The sequence below is a fragment of the Vicia villosa genome, linkage group LG2 (genome assembly GCF_029867415.1).
Source record: "Vicia villosa cultivar HV-30 ecotype Madison, WI linkage group LG2, Vvil1.0, whole genome shotgun sequence".
Classification (NCBI taxonomy): Eukaryota; Viridiplantae; Streptophyta; class Magnoliopsida; order Fabales; family Fabaceae; genus Vicia; species Vicia villosa.
The window spans coordinates 151,756,412-151,774,419 of NC_081181.1; the positions used below are offsets into that span (position 1 = coordinate 151,756,412).

Below are 18,008 nucleotides of genomic sequence, written 5' to 3' on the forward strand. Positions count from 1 at the left end.
TGAAACTGGTCCTGATAACTCCATGCATGATGCCATCACTCACTCTAAACCTAAAAAGGTTGGTGAAAGAAAAATGTATCCAAGTGGAAGTTTTTATATCACAGAAGATTGGCACCCGGAAGAAAATCCTCAGTTGATGCACAAAAATGCAATGAAATTATGGAGCCCTTTATTAATGCTCAATTGTTGAAAAATAATGATGAAGGTTGGACTCTTTTATCTAAATCTGGTGAAAGAGTTTGTTGTTAATCTTCATATTATGTTTATTAAAGTTGAGAGTAGAGATTACAGGAAGGTCTATGTTATAAAAAATTGTTTTTCTTTTTTTACTACAATCATAAATGAGTATCTTAGTCGTAGAATACCGATAATTGTTGACCATCTTCCTTTTTTGAACATCTTAGTTCGAAAAATTACTAGAAATGTTCATAAAAATGGCCTTTAAAAGTAGAAATGATCAAATTAATAAAGTCCATTATATTTAGTTGTCTAAGCTGTCGTTGAACGAAATGTCAAAAATTCTAAAAAAACCTTTGTAAATAAGTCAACAACATCCACTTTCATCGCACACACTTTATGTATTATATATTATGATAATATTATGAAACATTGTTATTACCCAACTCGCGCTAACCTCGGAGAAATGCAACCACCATTTGCATTTCTCCAAACAACAACTTTGTTACAGAAACTGTTTCGTAATTCAATTCAATCCTTGTTACCTACACCAACATTAATTGATGTAACATAACATATTCTCTAATTCCTTAACAAACTGTCTCATAATTTCCGTTTTGACTTTTACAGCCTCAAATTCTTCATCATACCACCTTGCAATCCAAACAACATTTTCTCAATCTTAACATTCCCCCTCCTCCACCCTTAATCCTCTCACATTCTTCTTCTTTCACAATTCTTTCATTTTTCGGTTCCTTCATTCGTAAGGTACTACTATTCATTAATTCATAATGTGTTTTTTTGTGTTCATTCATATGATTTTGATTTTGATTTTCTTTGTTTAGGTTTCTATTTTGATTTTGAACAATTTGTAAGTGCCGGAATGGAGCAGCTCCGGCATATTGGTGAGGTTCTTGGGAGTTTGAAAGCTCTTATGGTTTTACGCGACGATATTCAGATCAATCAACGACAATGTTGTTTGATTCACGACATATTCACTCTAGCGTTTGACACGATCGCGGACGAGATAAGGCAGAATCTTAAGCTTGAAGAAAGGTCTACCAAATGGAAGCCTCTTGAGTTTCCTCTTAGAGAGCTTTGCAGGGTTTTCAAAGAGGGCGAGATATATATTAAGTATTGTTTGGAGTCGAAAGATTGGTGGGGGAAAGCACTCACGCTTTCTCAGAACAGCGACTGCGTCGAGTTTCATATTCATAATTTGCTTTGTTATTTTCCTGCGGTGATCGAAGCGATTGAGAATGCTGGTGAGATGTCGGGTTTGGATCAGGATGAGAATTCGAAGAAGAAACTTATGCTTGCTAGGAAATATGATGTGGAATGGAATGATCCAAAGCTTTTTCAGTGGAGATTCGGGAAACAGTATTTGGTTCCGAAAGAGATTTGCAAACAATTGGAGACTGCTTGGAGAGAAGATAGATGGAGGCTCATAGAATCAATCAAGGACAAAAAATGTTCTTCCAAATTCAATTGTTCGAAGAATGAACAAAATCTCGCAGATATGTTGTTGAAGAAACTAATGAATGGTTCCGAAAAAACAAATAATTGTAACAACAATAATAATAATAACAATAATCAATTATGGCCAATTGGGATTTTGTTAGGAGCCAAGGATTACCAAGTGAGGAGAAGATTAGGAAGAGGAAAAGAATATAAGGAAATTCAATGGTTAGGACAAAGTTTTGCTCTGAGGTATTTTGTTGGCGAGAAAGAAGCTTACCAAAACGAGATTTCGAATTTGATATCGCTTTCTCACCCAAACATATTGCATTATCTATGTGGTTTTTATGATGAAGAGAAGAAAGAGTTTTCTCTTGTGATGGAGTTGATGAACAAGGATTTGTGGACATACATGAAGGAGAATTGTGGTCCTAGGAGACAGATTTTGTTCTCTATACCTGTTGTGGTTGATCTCATGCTTCAAATGGCAAGAGGCATAGAATATCTTCACTCCAAAAAGATTTATCATGGAAACCTCAATCCTAATAGTATCCTACTAAGGGCTAGAAACTCACAAGAAGGTTATTTTCAGGCCAAAGTTGTAGGATTTGGTTTGTCATCTGTGATAAATGGTGACAGCAATGCTGCTAGAACTTCGCCGACGCATAATCCGATTAGTGAAGAGATTAACCCTTTAATTTGGTATGCACCTGAGGTTTTGACTGAGCTAGAACAAACGAAAAATGCTTCCACTTGTAAGTATTCGGAAAAAGCTGATGCGTACAGTTTCGGGATGATATGTTTTGAGTTGTTGACAGGAAAAGTTCCTTTTGATGATAACCATCTTCAAGGAGATAGAACCAATCAGAATATCAAAGCAGGAGAGAGACCTTTGTTTCCACACCGTTCTCCGAAATATCTTGTGAGTTTGATTAAAAAATGTTGGCAAACCGATCCGTCTCAGCGTCCTAGTTTCTCGTCTATTTGTAGGATTCTGCGCTACACGAAGAAGTTTCTGTCAACGAACACTGAGTATGTTATGATCAATCCTGAACAAAACCAGCTCGAACTTCAGAACCCACCTGTGGATTGTTGCGACATTGAAGGAACTTTCCTCAAGACTTTTCCATTGGAGACGGCATGTGATATGTGTCGTGTTGCACAAATACCATATGAAATGTTTGCCTATAAAGTGGTTGAGAAAGGGAAGATCAATAGTCAGAGTCAGAATAATAACATTACTATTAAAGATAAGTGTTGTGAGTGTGAACCAACAAAAGATGAAGTAAATGATGATCAAAGCAAAGTTTATGGAGATATTAGTGCATCCATAATGGAAGATCAAGTAACCAACCCGAAATCGGTATCTGGTGAAACACGATCGATATTTTCTGATAACCCCCCATCAAAGAAGAGTGTTACAATAAAGCTACCAGTACAAATGAAGGCAAAGAAAGACCAAGGCGAGTTTAATTTCATCATCTCAAATTTTCTCATATGCCTTTCTGTGTGAACATTTATGTCATAAACTAAATATGTATTGAATTGGTTGAAACAGGAAATTCAAAACTACAAGTATCAAGATCATTACCGCCATTATTGGCTGGTCGCGCTACAAAGACAAATAAGGTGAATCAATCATCATTTGCATCAAGTCCTTTAAGCCCGGGTAGAAGGAGACCTAGCACTTTCTCATCAGAATCTGAGCGTAATTCCAATATCGTCAAAGGGAATCAATCACCATTACCGTCAACTACAAGCTCAGTTAGAAGAAAAAGAAATGAAGGAGGCAATGTCTCAGATTCCAAGTCTTCTAGTTTAAAGCTGAAAACAAGAGATCAATTAACATGTACCAGTTTAAAGACAAAAAAAGCACCTCTTCCTTTGAATCCTTCTCTGAGTCCAACAAGAATGAGAAGAATTAATAGTACTAATAACATGCATGTAAGGATGCAAAAAGGGTTCATCTCAACACCTCCAATGAGTCCTTCGATGAGTCCTTTAAGGACGTGTACAAGCAAAAAATGTGCTCATTTTTCAGATATGGACAGTGGTTTGAAGATACGAGGTAGATCGTCACCATTCGGAATGAGTCCTTTGAGTCCATATATAATAAGAAAAACAGCATGCGGCAATCTCTCTGATTCAGAGAACAGTTTTAATACGAAAAGAGGAAGCTTGTCACCATTTACAATGAGCCCTTTGAGCCCGTACGTAAGAACATCATGCGGTCATGTCTCAGATTAAGGACTTTTACGTCTTTCAGCACTTGTAAAAGATTGGTTTGGTTTTTGCTTTATGTTCTTTAGCAGTTATTAGTCCTTAGAGGATTAGATCATTGTGAATCAAACAGATTTTCTCTTTTATGGGGCATATATTTCGTTTAAGGTGTGAGAAACAGAAAATGTAGCTTTTATGGGAAGGTTGTATGGGAGGGTTACTTAGAAGTGCTAGTTTTGTCAATGGCTGTATTATTCTTTAATTTTTTTTGGATATTTTCTGTGTTTTAGAACTGGTTTATTTGCAACTGAATTTTGGGTGGATTTTTTTTAATAATTGGAGGTTACCTCCCTAACTTCCTTCCTCTGACCTTTAACTTCTTCTGTTACTCTTTCTCATATTTAATTATGTTTCATTCTATTATGATTCTTAGTTCAAAGTTCAAACAATAATGTAAAATGTTAACAGGGAATTAAATCTACATAATACATTGTTTATGCGAAAAATTGTGCTTCATTTACATGCATTCAAATAGCAACCTAAAATGGATATAATCAAGGTATGTTACATTCATTTACATGCATTCAAATAGCAACCTAAAATGGATATAATCAAGGTATGTTACATTTATATATACATACATTGAGAGCAGAATGCGCCCTAAGAGAGAGAAAAAGAGGGAGGTATTACAATTGAAACTACATGCTTTCCTTTTATGGAGGTGAAGCTGTTTTATATATAGATAATTTGATAAACAATCATTTCTTCCTCCTACAAAACTGCAATTGCTAGTGCTTTATCAGTTTAAAAAATGAAAGGGACCACGATGCAATTTACATAGGCTCAGACAAGCACTTTGCAGAGACACTTGAGCTTAGAAGCAACTTAGCATGTGCCGTTCTAATTACGAAATCTCAATCTTTTCCATATTTGATCTGCTTCCATATTTGATTCCAGGAAAAATTATGCATAACAAGCTTTTGTTAAATATGACATAATGACAATTTGAAATTCTGGCTTAGAGTTTGAGCTTGCTTGTGCTCATTGGGATGCATCCGACTTCCAGATCGTCTGGATTTAGATTGCAAATCTACTTCTGAATCCAAGTATTGCAGAAATTGAACCCTTGTGCATCAAATTTTAAACCAGAGCTTGAGATGTCAAAAGAGTTTCTTACCATCCTCAGCAAGTTGACGGTATTGGCTCGAGTAGCCAGGGCAAAAATGTATGAGAGCCATCGTCGGGGGAAAACTTTCCTTAAACCATCTGTAACACTTTTATACATCCACTTGAATTGGCCGCAAGAAGCGTGTTTGACTTCCCTCTCCAGCACACACTTGAAACAAACTGACCTTGGTCATCATCAGTCTCTTTACCAGAAATGGGATCAATAGATCCAAACTTGTGTGAAGTAATTGGCATGGGAAGCGTTTTATAGTAGGTGTAAACCTGCAAGAAAATATTGATGTGATGCTAATGAATATGACTTCTGCACATAACTAAGGCTTACTTGCTTTTTCATCTTGGCTATCTCTCTAAACAAGCTTTCAATATTACAAGTGGAAGATTGAGGGTGCGTTTGGTTTAAGGATTCGAAAGAGATTCTCAGGAATAAGTTACCCGGAATAAAAATAAGGAAGTTTGATTCCAGGGTATTTTTAAGAAAATGTGTTTGGCATATTATTTGATATTCCCAGGAAAATTAGTAGTTATACTTTTTAATAAAAAAAATCATGTGAAATTTCATAGGAATGAACATTCCCACCTTCTTACATGGGAATAAAATCATTGGAATTATAGAAGTTATTGGAAGTTATTGGAAGTTATTTTATTCCTTGGAACCTTTATGCCTAGGAATAAATTTTCTTCAAACCCTTAACAAACATGAGTATAACCATTTTCTAAAAATTATTCCTAGGAATTTAATTCTTAAACTTGAAACAAACACCCCTGAAAGTCAAAGATATCATCACAAAGTTGGTGTATGATAATAGTTGTAAGCTCATGTATCAGAGTTTATGAATAGTTAAAGCTTACAGCTTTACACTAGTGCAATTTACTGAAAATATTAATTAAAAGAAAATGTTCTAAACCCTTTTAATTAGTAAAACCAAACAGATAAACATTGCTGGAAACTAATATATACCTCATTTGATTCTGAACCACAGGCAATGTATCCATCAGCAACCGACAAACCCACAAAATTCTGTCAGAGTAAGAGGTGGAAGATTTCAGTGGACCCATTTGAGTAAAACCATAAGCAAACATTGGTCAGAATAATGCCACGCAAGAAAGCACAGGTTAAATTTCTGAAGCAGATATAGAGCTAAATTGAATAAACTTTTCCACAAGTACTCGTAAAATAGGAAAGGCTGAAAATGGGCACGAGCATTCTAACTTCTAAGTAATAGCTTCTCTCATAGTCTCATATCTTGATTTCAACTTCTGCACCTCAATTATTTTTAAAGTTTTATCCCATTTATCTTCTCCATAAACATCTATAACCTAGAAACTGAATACTTATTTATTTCAATTAAAAAGCTCCTAAAATCTAATCCAATTCCGAACTAAACCATCGTAGTTGGTCATGTCTTCATGACAGATGTGAACAATTTATTTTGGCCGAAGGCATACACCTTTCATAAATTTGACTAGTCATTCGGATAAAGAACCATCTGAAACCCCATTTAACACCCAAACAAGAAAATTTCTCTAAAGAAGGTTTAAAAGGCTGAGACAAACAAACCTTACAGATTCCACAAACATAAATCCACTCAGTTTATAAAATTTAAAACCATACCTTCTCATTAGTATGTCCAGACAGTGTTAGGCTGCGAGCACTTGTAGATGCACCAACCGAAGAGGTTTTATTGAGATCCCAGATCTTTAATGAATTATCGGTAGAGGCAGAAACAAGTGTTTCAGAGTCTAAGAATTTGACATAGCTTACAGCTTTACGGTGACCTACCAATACACACCAGGGACTTCTAAGATTACGAAGATCGTAACAGTAAGTTGAGTAATTCGCAGATCCAAAGGCTAGCAAATGAGAGGAATGAGCAGAAAATTGAACACAGCAGACATTAGCAACATTCCGGATTGTTCCTAAACAGTTTCTCTGTGAAAAAATTGCACTATATTAGCTCTTGAATAGTTATAGCTAAGAAACTATAGTGCATGGTCATTAAAGATCTGTCACTCTGCGGATGGAAAAACAAAAATTAAATTTTTCGTAGATTCATTATATTTCTGATGTGAAAAAAGATGACTTGTTTGATGATCAAGGATTCTTAATTTGCAGGAAGAAACTCTGAAATTTTGTTTTTGATGCATATAAACAGTGTTTATCAAAACTTTCGAAATTCATGTTGTGTTGTCAAATTCCTGTCTAACATGGCGTTAGGGCATGTCAGATTTTCAGCCCACCGCCATAGGCCGCATGGTCAAGCTTATATGGCGACTTTTTTGGCTAGCCACAATAATTCAGCTTTGATAGCAATGCTACATGGCAACTTTTTTGGCTAGCCACAGTAATGCACCTTTGTAGCATTGGTTTGAGGTCATAAATACTAAGAGAGAGAAAACTCCGGATAAAACATACAATTACATTGCAACCCTGGTTTTTTGTTGGTTATTGATTTTCTGTCGGGCAAATCAATAAAAAAAGAGGAAAAACTCCGAAAGAAACAACATATAATTACATTGCAACTCTGGTTTTTTGTTGGTTATTGATTTTCTGTCAGGAAAAATCAGCACACTGCATACTTACATGCATATGGCCGGTGTGTGTGTGTGTGTGTGCGGGCTCGTGCGCATTACTGCATGGGAGAGGGTTTACCTCACTGATGCTCCACAGCTTGACAGTACAATCATCACTTCCACTGGCAAATTTTGTAGGGCATACTGGAGAGAAGTCAACAGACCAAGCCCTCTTTTCATGTTCACTGTACTGAGAAAATTCTTGACCTGTACTAGCATCCCATAACTGAAAATGCATTGCATAATGCATGCCATGAATAATGCTGGTAATCAGAGCATGCCAATTAATTATCAATAAATAGTTATATTCTTTCATAATACCCCCACACCTCATATAAATCATTTCCAATTTTCCATGTATGATATTAGTACACTAGCACAAAGTCACAAAATAAAATGACATTATTTGAGAACGTCTTAGATGAAAAATAACAGGAGTTTCCACCTAGACAGCTAATCTATTTTTTTGTTTTCAAAAAACAAATGCTAGATTTTAGAAGTCCCCATTTTTTACCAGTACATGATGGTTGAGAATTTTGTAACTAAAAATATCCACACAGGCAAAATGTTTTTACACACCATCCGCCACTCCCCAAAAAAAAATTATAGCCTATGAATGAACTGTATCAAATGATATAACAAAAGTATTCCCAGCATACTAAATTAATAAGGAATACTGCAAAAAAATGTCTTTCTTGGTGATAAAACAATAATTCAAGTCGTGTCTGCAAAACATACCTTCACTACACCGTCATAGTCTGTAGAGGCAAGATAATTCTTAATATAGTTATTCCAGCAAACACAGCTGAGCTTTGATCTGTTTGACATCTCAACTGCGGGATAATGGATATCGACAGAATCATTGCAAAGTGTATTGAAGTCAAAGATTTTTATTTTCTTAGATATCCCAGCAGAAGCAAAGTAATCTTCATCCCGATCAAAGCTCAGAGAGCATATCACATTTGCAGGATTGTTAAAATCTGCATTTCTTAGCATACCCCGCACTTCAAGCTTGTTGTAACGTGCATATTTGCTCAAACCATCAAAGAAGGTTCCTAAGGCATCTTTACTTTTATGTTTTTCTTCGCCTTTTTGTGTCACACACAAGTTCTCGCGAGTTCTTAGTATATCTTTCTCTGGGTGATCTGTGGCACCTGTTTCAGAAAGCTGAACCTTGGATCGCATGGAAAAGTAAGCACTTTCAAGATGCCCTATGTTTCTCATTAATCTCATTTCAGTTGTATTAGAGATTGGAGATACTGTGGGCAGCATTTCTACACTCAAAAGTTCCTTTCTAAGAGGCATAATCTCTTTCTGACAAGAGTAATCGTTCTGCAGGCCAGAGGGAACAAAGGATTTTCTTGAGCTATGCCTCCTCTCTGCCTCTTCTATATCTGATTCCAAGCACTTTAATTGTTCAACCAATTTGGAGGCATCACTCTGCTTTTGCTCTTTCAACGAGGTGAGAAAATGCAATAATAATTCTGATTCAGCATCTTCTTTGTCTATACATGATGACAATTCCTCACTACACAGCTCCTGTAATCCATTAATCACTTCGGATTGTAGGATTTCCCTGTTATGCGACAAAAGTTTTAACTTTAGGAAATCATATCAACATAAGTTATTAAAGCTTTAGCAAATAATATCCATAAGGTACAACGATTGTGTTCCAAATTATAAAAATTAACAGCATCTTTATAAAAGATATACCTAAAAATTTCAAAGACCCGTAGAGAGGAATATCCAAATAAAGAATCAGCAGAATCAACATAGTAATTGGATACATATTATTTAATAAAGCTCATTTCAGTAGTTAGCAATTTCAAAGGAAGAAGTAGACATCTTAAGAGAGCAAAAATTTCAACTCTATAATAGCAGCTTACCAGAAGTACACTTTTTAGTGAATAATGATGATGAAAAGAAAAAATAATACATGCATCTACATAAACACAAACTTAAATAGTCTCGTTAAATGAAAATTATATTTTTACTTTGATTATAATGTGCTTCTAAGCTTTCATCCTGCAAGTGTGATCCCTACATATAGCTAGTTAATAATGCAGCACACAACGTTGTAAAATGGGAAAGAGGAAGAAGGGGATCATTATATCATTATATAAAAACCTTACAACAAAGACACACATGAGATATGATTGATGAACCTGGTGATGACAAATGTCATGCATGTGATTATAATTCATAAAGTTTGGATGTGGCTAACTCAACTGCACAATACCAGTTTGTAAGGTGAACCCCCCATTTAACTTATGAACACTATTCAGGCCATATCACTATCCAATGTGGAACTCTCAACCCCCAACCCCTGTCCATGGCCCGTGCGTAGGACTAGATATCTCAAGTGCTACCTAGGTAGCACAACGGATCTAGAACAAGCTCTAATACTACCTTAAAATATGGGCTGAGCCTAACTGAATCCTACGGTAACAACAAACCTACAGTACCAAGTCGCAAGGGGAGGGGGATCCCCCGCTTATAACCATTATTCAAGCCATATTTCTATCTAACGTGGGTCTCTCGACAATACATATGGCCATCACCTTATGGGTGTGCCATGCTTTAAATATTTAATAGACATTGTTCTATATTTACAATTTTATCAAAGAAACAAATGATAGATCTGTATACCAGATGCTAATGACTAATGTTTACATATAATTTTAATTGAAATAAATCACATGGTAACTACGATAAACAATATTTCAATAGTACCCTGTTGTTGGACGTGATGATGGTTCAGGATGCAGCAGCCAAAGACAAAAGCCAGCTTCCTTAGGATTTCCTGATAGGAAAGCTGGAGGGAGAATCCTATGATGAAGATCAGACATTGTTGCAATATGTGCTTTTTCAGAGTCAAAATGACTAAGTAACTGAAAAATTTGAAGAAAAAAAATAAGCTTTTGACTTGATGTTTATTGTTCCAGTGATAATGATTGACAACGGAAACAAATAAAATAGTTTAATTCATTGAAAAGTTTGTCAAACCTTATTGCATATTAAGTTACTACCAATAATTGACTTTATTGACTAGAAAATGTGCACTAAACACCCGTATGGGTCTATTATTCAACATGAAACCAGGCAGCTACTTAGCTAAAATTGTACTTCATATCTGAATTTGAGTCTTATTGGGAGGATGTCAGAAAGCTAACACTAAATATAGGGGGGGAAATCAACTTTATAAGTTTCCAAACAACATTAATACTAGAAAGCCATGTTGACCTCAGAACATAGATAGATAGATAGATAGATAGGGATGCGGGTTTTCAAATGTACTACACAAGTTCATATGTAAAATACTTCTCATTTGAAGGAGTTGAGAATATCTATTATCACAGAACACAAGAAAGCTGCATTTAATTAATGAAGAAATGTATGATGATGGTCTAGGTACCTCAAAAAGGAGTACACCGAGGCAGTAGATGTTTGATGATGTTGTGCAACCTCCCTCAGGACTCGCGTACCACTTATTTTCCCATCTTTCACATAAAGATGTGGATGAAAATTCACCTGTATTAGATACACAAGGGATGCTAGACATTCTCCCAAAATTATACAGAGAAAATTGGTTATCTTTCTCATATTCGGTTCGATAATCTTGTGATCCAACTGTAGGAATTTGAACTTTATGATGACTAGCAGTCTCAATACACAAGTCACTCCCAGTAACCCTCACACTCTCATCAATTTTTTGTTTCTTGGACTCCATAGCAATAGAGGAAGATGTTACTTGCTCAGACACCCTTTTCCTAATAAAAGAATTATCTAAGTTAACAACAGGATTTACAACACTGTCTGCCATCTGATTCTGAGTAGGTAAACCAATGTACATGACCTGATTTGAAGGTAACAATTTAAAGTAAGATGGACAAAGGTTATGCAATGCAATTCCTCGAGAGTGAGAGTCATCCACCAAATCCACTATCTTTCTAAATATAGTAAAACTTTCCACTTTTCCTGCTCTGCGCTTGCCAGATTTTAACCATTCTCTCAATGTTACACCGTCACATTCAGTCATGCTAGACTTAGGCACAGAAGCATCGCTATGAAACTTCACTGATTTATTAGAGTTTGACTGAGCACCAATACCAGTCTTCATTTGTTTCTGATCTATACCAGTGCTGGTCTTCATCTGATTCTGATCTGCACCAATGCTAGTCTTAATCCAATTCTGATTTGCACCACTGCCAGCCTTTACCTGATTTTTCTCTTTAGACTGAACATAGAACCGATCCGAAGACGGACCTTTATGTACAACACCCTTACTCTTCAATGAATTTTTAATAAAATACTCAGCAAACCCTGATTTGGATAATACTTTCGTCCGCATTCCTCGATGAACATCACCAACCCCCTCTTTACTCTCACCAGCCCCCAATTGTTCAATGACATTACTCTGACCATCACTATGCGATTTTCTAGCTAATAACTCAGGAAAAGATGTAGATCCAATATCTTCCCAACCACTAGATGTAGCCTGGCCACTATTCATCAACCCAATATCACTTAATGAATTTCCATTCCCAGAATTATTCGTCATCTGATAAAGATTCTGCCAATGTTTCTGTTGATTATTATACATTTGCACTTGACTATTCGATGTACCAATATCAAAACTCGAACCATTGTAACTTTTCACCGTTAATTCCTCAACCGTCGCATAAGCATGCTGCGACGTAGCCGCTTCACTAACAGCCTCAACTACATTATATTCCAGTGGTTGTTGTGATTTTACAAGTTTTCGGCTATCCGTTATCGGTGAATCCTCTTTAATCTGTCGCTGTGAATCCTCAGAAACTTCTAATTGAAGTCTCTCATTAACCAATTCTTCATCCATAACTTAGTTTAAAATCAATAACTTCGTCAATCACGTAAGCTCCATATTTTGCAATCAATACATAAACTAAAACTGTTCATGAATCAATCAAATAAATTTGGAAAACAAGTTAGTTAGCATTAAGCATTACAATCACAGTAAGAACATGAAGAAACAAATTCAACTTATAAGCTATAATATAATATTTGCAGATTTGGAAAGTGAAAAACGTGAATTCAAGTAAAATAATTAAACATTTCGGTGAAGATAAGTTGAAAAATGGAAACTAATGATTAAAAAAGTAGTAATCGCAAAACCTGATAAGCAAAGAGGTGTTGAGGAAGAGAAGAGATTATGAGATGGAAAAGCGCTTACGTGAACGCGATTATTTGGTGATTTTGTGGAAGTGAAATAAGTCGGTGTGGAAGGAAGAACACGCGCTATCAAGTCTCACCACATATGAATGAATGAGAATAGCGAACCAGAAACAAGTATTGGTAAAGCAATAAAATCATGAAGATTTGATTTAAAGATAAACGGTGTGAGGGACCGGTTTTGTTATTGGGTTTGACCCGACCCGGCCTCGCCTCCTTATTAAGTGTTGTTTATTTATTAAGAAAAATAAAATATCTTCAAATATTGTTTTGGAATTATATATGAGATGGAAAATGATTGTGAGGAGGACACTTGATGAGTGGTGGATCTTAGGACTGCAGCGGATTAATTTCTGCAGGGATTAATTTTCCCAATTGCTAGCTTCTGTACATAAAAACAATACTTTTTAATCATCATAAAATAGATAAAATTATGAGAAATCATAAAAACTAAGGAGACATATAATTTGACTCAAAGAAACTAAAAAAATAGAGGTGAAATAGGCTGAACTTTGTCAAATTTGAGTTTGATCTGCTAAAAAATTCAAAGTTTAAGTTTAACTTGTAGCCTACCATATCATATGTTTATTTTTTTTTTTGCCTGAGTCGGGCCTTTTTGAAGGTCTGATTGGCCTATTAACCTACTTAAAAGCGTATTTCATTTGAACTTTTGTAAATAAGTCATTCAACTCAACTTTATATAGAATAACAAATTAAAATATCGGTGAGATTAAATGTTTATGTCCATTGGTTTATTTGAATTCACCTAGTAGTATAAATTTTGTGATATTATTTGTTGAGAACTTTTGGAAGCAACTTATGTCATTGAGGTAACTAAAATTTATTTTTATATTTTAACTCAAAGTACAAAATACAATATAATAATAATAAAATTATTCATATTTATTTAAATAGGTCGGTCTCATAGACTTAAAAGGTTTTTATATGGCTCGTGGCCTATTCTTTTTTTAGCTAAATAGACTTATAAAAAAATCTAGGCATTTTCTATTTAAATAAAAAGTTTGGGCTGGCCTAGGCCTATGTAGGCTGGGCCTAGGGCTGGAAATGAGTCGAGTCGAGTCGAACTCGCCTCCACTCAGTTTGACTCGTTAAGAAATGACCGAGTTTGAGTTTAAGACGAACTTATTTTTCATCTCAAACTCGACTCGTTAAGAATTGGCTGAGTTTGAGTTCGAGTTTATCACGAACTTTTTTCAGCTCAAACTCGACTTGTTAGAAGTTCACAAAGATCTCGATTCAACTGTTAGATTACTCTTATTTGGTTCAACTCGCTTATTTTACAAACTTAAAAGTAATTTTTTAAAGTCTATTTTATATATATATATATATATATATATATATATATATATATATATATATATATATATATATATATATATATATATATATATATATATATATATATATATATATATATATACATATATTTGACATTTTAAATTAATACTTTTTAAATAAAAATATAGAAATAAAATAAAAGTCATAAGAAGGGAATTTATACGATGCTAATTTTATTTGTATAATCATTTGTAGAAATATTTTTCTCACTTGAGAATATAAATTATTAATTATAACTATTAGATTAAAATAAAATATGATACTAAGATTTAGAGCAAATCTTAAAACCTACTCTTAAAGACAATATAATCTATCTCGTATATAATCGAGTTGACTCATGAATCTAACGAGTCGAACTATGTATAGTTCAAGTTCAGCTCATTTAGTTAACGAACTTAATTTTTAGCTCATACTCAGCTCATTTGGTTCATGAACCTAGTTCAACGATTTAATTTTCGAATCGAGTTCCGAACTATTTTCGAGTCGATTTTTTCCAACATATCATGTGTATTATTTGCCACAAGTATTATTTACAAAAGTAAGAAATTAGCCTAAATCACTCCAGCTGCAGAACTAAATCTTCCATTAACCACAGAAACAATAACAATACCTAATACATAAGAATACAAACAAGAAAAATTGAAGTCACCCACCCATAAGCCTGATAATAAACCCAACAAAAAAAGAACATTGTGGTATTGCGATGATTTATCTACAACCCTTTCACAAATAAGTTCAAATTGACAGTCGTAAAATAGGACTCCAGTCACGGTTTAAAAATAGAAAATAATTGTTCGAAAAAAAATATTAAAAGAGGGAATAACATGACTCATTTAAATTTTGTAAGAAATTAAATAGGGACTTTTTTTTCTTAAGGACTAATTTGGACTCTCTTTTTTGTGAGGGACTAAAATGAGTCTTCACTGACAGTTCAGTCACGGTTCAAAAATAAGAAAAAAAAACGGTTTAAAAAAATATTTGTAGAGGGAGTAATATGACTCGGTTAAATTTTGTAAGAAATTTAATAGAGATTTTTTTCTCTCAGGGAATAATATGACCTCTGCAGTTTTTATGAATGACTAAATAGACCTTCACTCAAATAAAAAATTATCCATAGATATTAATTTTTTTTGGTGTTGCTTATAAAAGTGTTAAATATTGAGATTGTTGAAAACTAAGCAACGAACCATATTAAGATAAGAGTTTTTTTTTATAATAATAATAATGAATTTATAGATATATTAAAATCCAATTTCAAAAAATTGTCTAATTTATAATTTATATTGATATTAATTTTGAATTGTTGGACTCATAATTATTTTTATCATGTAAGATATTTAGATATTTAGATATTACACATGTTTTTATTGAAAAAAAACATATTATGATTTATTTGGTGAATAGAAATTTATGTATTATCAAGTTTTATTGTACATTGCATTTACTTTTTTAAATAAAATAATAATGTTGAAATATGAGACAAACCGGTCCATCGGATCGCACAACTCATCAATAATTGAGTCAGACTAAATTTTAACAATTCATTTAGCAACCAGAGTGTCCCAATCCAACCCATTTATATATACTAGTCCATTGGGGTGAAGCTGATTGACTCATTTAACAACTTCCATGTTAATTTAGTTAGCAACAAGTTGGACTTTATGGAGCATGAGGAAACGACATAACTTTCAATTCTCTGGACTTTCAAGTTTTAGAGGTGGTTCATAGGATAAAGCTGCTATCGTGGTTATGGAATATTATCGGTACAGGTGGGCATTATAATTGTAATTTTGTACTATGGAACCATTGGCCGTTAGTTTTCCTTAAACTCTAAATCGTTGTATTTCCGGGTGAATACCCCTTGTGCTCTTTTTTGTAACTTCATTGCTTATAAAAAAAAAAAAAACAACTCCAATAATACATACTTAAGTAATTGTACATAAGGAAAATGTGGTGAACTGAATTCGAATATTACATTCCATATAAAATATTGTTCATATTCAAACCGCTAAAGTGTAACAACGATGATTAATATTTTTTATCTTTGTTTATTCTCACATAACACTCATTCACTATTGTTTTTAGAAGCAACAATATCGTTGGGTTGTCAAACATTAATGATAATTTGTTGAAAAAATTAATGTTTTAGTTGGCTAAAGATCCATTAAGACTGACCCTGGTCATAAGCTCGATCCATTAATAGTATTTCATTCTTTGATGTACGAATGGACCTTCACTCACGAACACTACATTGAAGCACGACCTTCCTCCTCGTCTTGATCTTTAATCCATATCTAACGGTCGCTCGCACTCCACATCAGATATTCAAGAATTGTCATAATGATTTCCTCTATATAAGTGTGGCCTTGTGTCACGCCCATTTATTCTTTTCACTCATATTTGCAACAGTTCAACCTATTTCAAATACTAACTTGAGTATTGGAATTCTAATTTTTCTGCAGGTCCCCCTTATGTTCATTCTAGAATCATAAACATTGCACCAAAAGCCTTTCTACGGTGGACATCATCAACGTGTTCAACGTGTTGTATTTTTTATTCCATTACGCAATAGTGGTGTTGTCTATGGGAATCATCTTTTGATTCTCCCAAATTCTTCATTGTGTTTCCTTAAGTTTACATTATTTCTCCCCCGAAATTATCTCCTTTTACAATTATGACAACTACAACTGTTTCATAACCAAACTTTCCATTGTCCCCTTTGATGGTCGGCTCGAAAGCAACTATCCATAACCTAAATATACCATCCAAATAGAGTGGTCGCTATCAACGACATTCTTTAAAGGAAGAAAGAGACACTCTAAGAATACATTAACAGATTACTAAGAGAGTATATGAAGTCAAATGAGCTAATGAAAAACTAAAGTGTTATATCTTTTTAGAAAGGTTTTAGGTTAGATTGTAAGTTTAGAGAAAATCTAGAATTGGAGGAGCCAAAGAGCATAAGCTATTTTCTTTCTTGAGCCAAAACCTACATCAATTATGAAGAAAAGTTACCAATTGGAAAATTTGAGAAGAATATAAGATGTCTGAAAATGAAAAGTATATTTTTATATTTGCAAAAGGCCTTACCTAGGGCGATGCCCTGAGACCGCTCTAAGAGAAGGCGATGATATAAGGTCGCCTGATGAGAGGTATCGCCTCGCCTTTAAGTCTTTCTCGCTCATGCAAGAAAAATGTGGGATAAGACGTGTCTTGGATGAAGATAAAGTCAGGGTCATTATTGACTCACATCTCCTTTAGAAATAGAGATTCAAGTGTCCACTAATTGACTAATTGGATGCTTGCCTTTTTCGAGGGATCCCTAGGCCCTATAAGGCCTCTATAAATACATTTTTCCTCAAGAGGAGAAATGACAGACTCTAAGTCATACAAATATTCTATTGACTTCGAGAGCTAGGACTCCATATTGGGAGCGGAGGAGGAACGACTCACGCCCATGGAAGATTTGAGGGAAGTTCATATAGGCCCTCATGCCTATCAAGTTACGAAGATAGGTACTTCCTTGTTTATAGGGGAGAGGGAACTCGTCGACTGACTCACAAATAACGTTGGTCTGTTCTCCTAGAACCCGTCAGACATGCCAAGTATAAACACCAAAGTCATAAGCCATCGTCTCGCCATCTATCCCTCCGCAAAACCAGTTGCGTAGAAAAAACAGAAGGTAGGCGAGGAAAAGAAGGTCACTATTGATGAAGAGGTGTAAAAGCTATCCAATGATGTATTCATCACTAAAACAAAACACCCCACCTGGCTGACCAATGTAGTCATGGTATAAAAGGCCAATAATAAGTGATGTATGTGTG

The 18,008-nt window shown here is 34.5% G+C and overlaps 2 protein-coding genes across 4 annotated transcripts; one reads left to right on the plus strand and one right to left on the minus strand.

Annotated features, from left to right (window-relative positions):
- Positions 1-628: 628 nt before the first annotated feature.
- On the plus strand, positions 629-4,210 carry LOC131652487 (uncharacterized). The gene is made up of 3 exons (XM_058922345.1): positions 629-945; positions 1,023-3,098; positions 3,194-4,210. The coding sequence occupies exons 2-3, from the start codon at positions 1,061-1,063 to the stop codon at positions 3,880-3,882; spliced, it is 2,727 nt and encodes a 908-aa protein (XP_058778328.1). The 5' UTR covers positions 629-945; positions 1,023-1,060; the 3' UTR covers positions 3,883-4,210.
- Positions 4,211-4,334: 124 nt separating this feature from the next.
- Positions 4,335-12,983, minus strand: LOC131652485 (protein SPA1-RELATED 2-like). 3 transcript variants are annotated; one of them, XR_009298723.1, is made up of 9 exons: positions 12,827-12,983; positions 11,030-12,544; positions 10,348-10,505; positions 8,353-9,190; positions 7,694-7,840; positions 6,656-6,973; positions 6,002-6,061; positions 4,452-5,304; positions 4,335-4,394 (listed from the first exon to the last, which is right to left on the minus strand). XR_009298723.1 is itself a non-coding variant. In XM_058922343.1 (8 exons), the coding sequence occupies exons 2-8, from the start codon at positions 12,470-12,472 to the stop codon at positions 5,113-5,115; spliced, it is 3,156 nt and encodes a 1,051-aa protein (XP_058778326.1). In that variant the 5' UTR covers positions 12,473-12,544; positions 12,827-12,983; the 3' UTR covers positions 4,335-5,112. The 3 variants fall into 3 exon arrangements, 2 of the variants coding, with proteins under 2 accessions (XP_058778326.1, XP_058778327.1); XM_058922343.1 differs by having other exon boundaries at positions 4,335-5,304; XM_058922344.1 differs by having other exon boundaries at positions 4,335-5,304; positions 12,769-12,965.
- Between the last annotated feature and the right edge of the window lie 5,025 nt (positions 12,984-18,008).

Bases quoted from the DNA above. Each gene is read 5' to 3' on its own strand.
- LOC131652485 (XM_058922343.1), bottom strand. From the start codon at position 12,472: ATGGATGAAGAATTGGTTAATGAGAGACTTCAATTAGAAGTTTCTGAG. The intron at 7,841-8,352 runs GTATGTTTTGCA...ATGCATTTTCAG, and splicing joins ACTATGACGGTGTAGTGAAG to TTATGGGATGCTAGTACAGG. The intron at 6,974-7,693 runs GTAAACCCTCTC...ATTTTTTCACAG, and splicing joins AGCTGTGGAGCATCAGTGAG to AGAAACTGTTTAGGAACAAT.
- LOC131652487 (XM_058922345.1), top strand. From the start codon at position 1,061: ATGGAGCAGCTCCGGCATATTGGTGAGGTTCTTGGGAGTTTGAAAGCT. The intron at 3,099-3,193 runs GCGAGTTTAATT...TGGTTGAAACAG, and splicing joins GAAGGCAAAGAAAGACCAAG to GAAATTCAAAACTACAAGTA.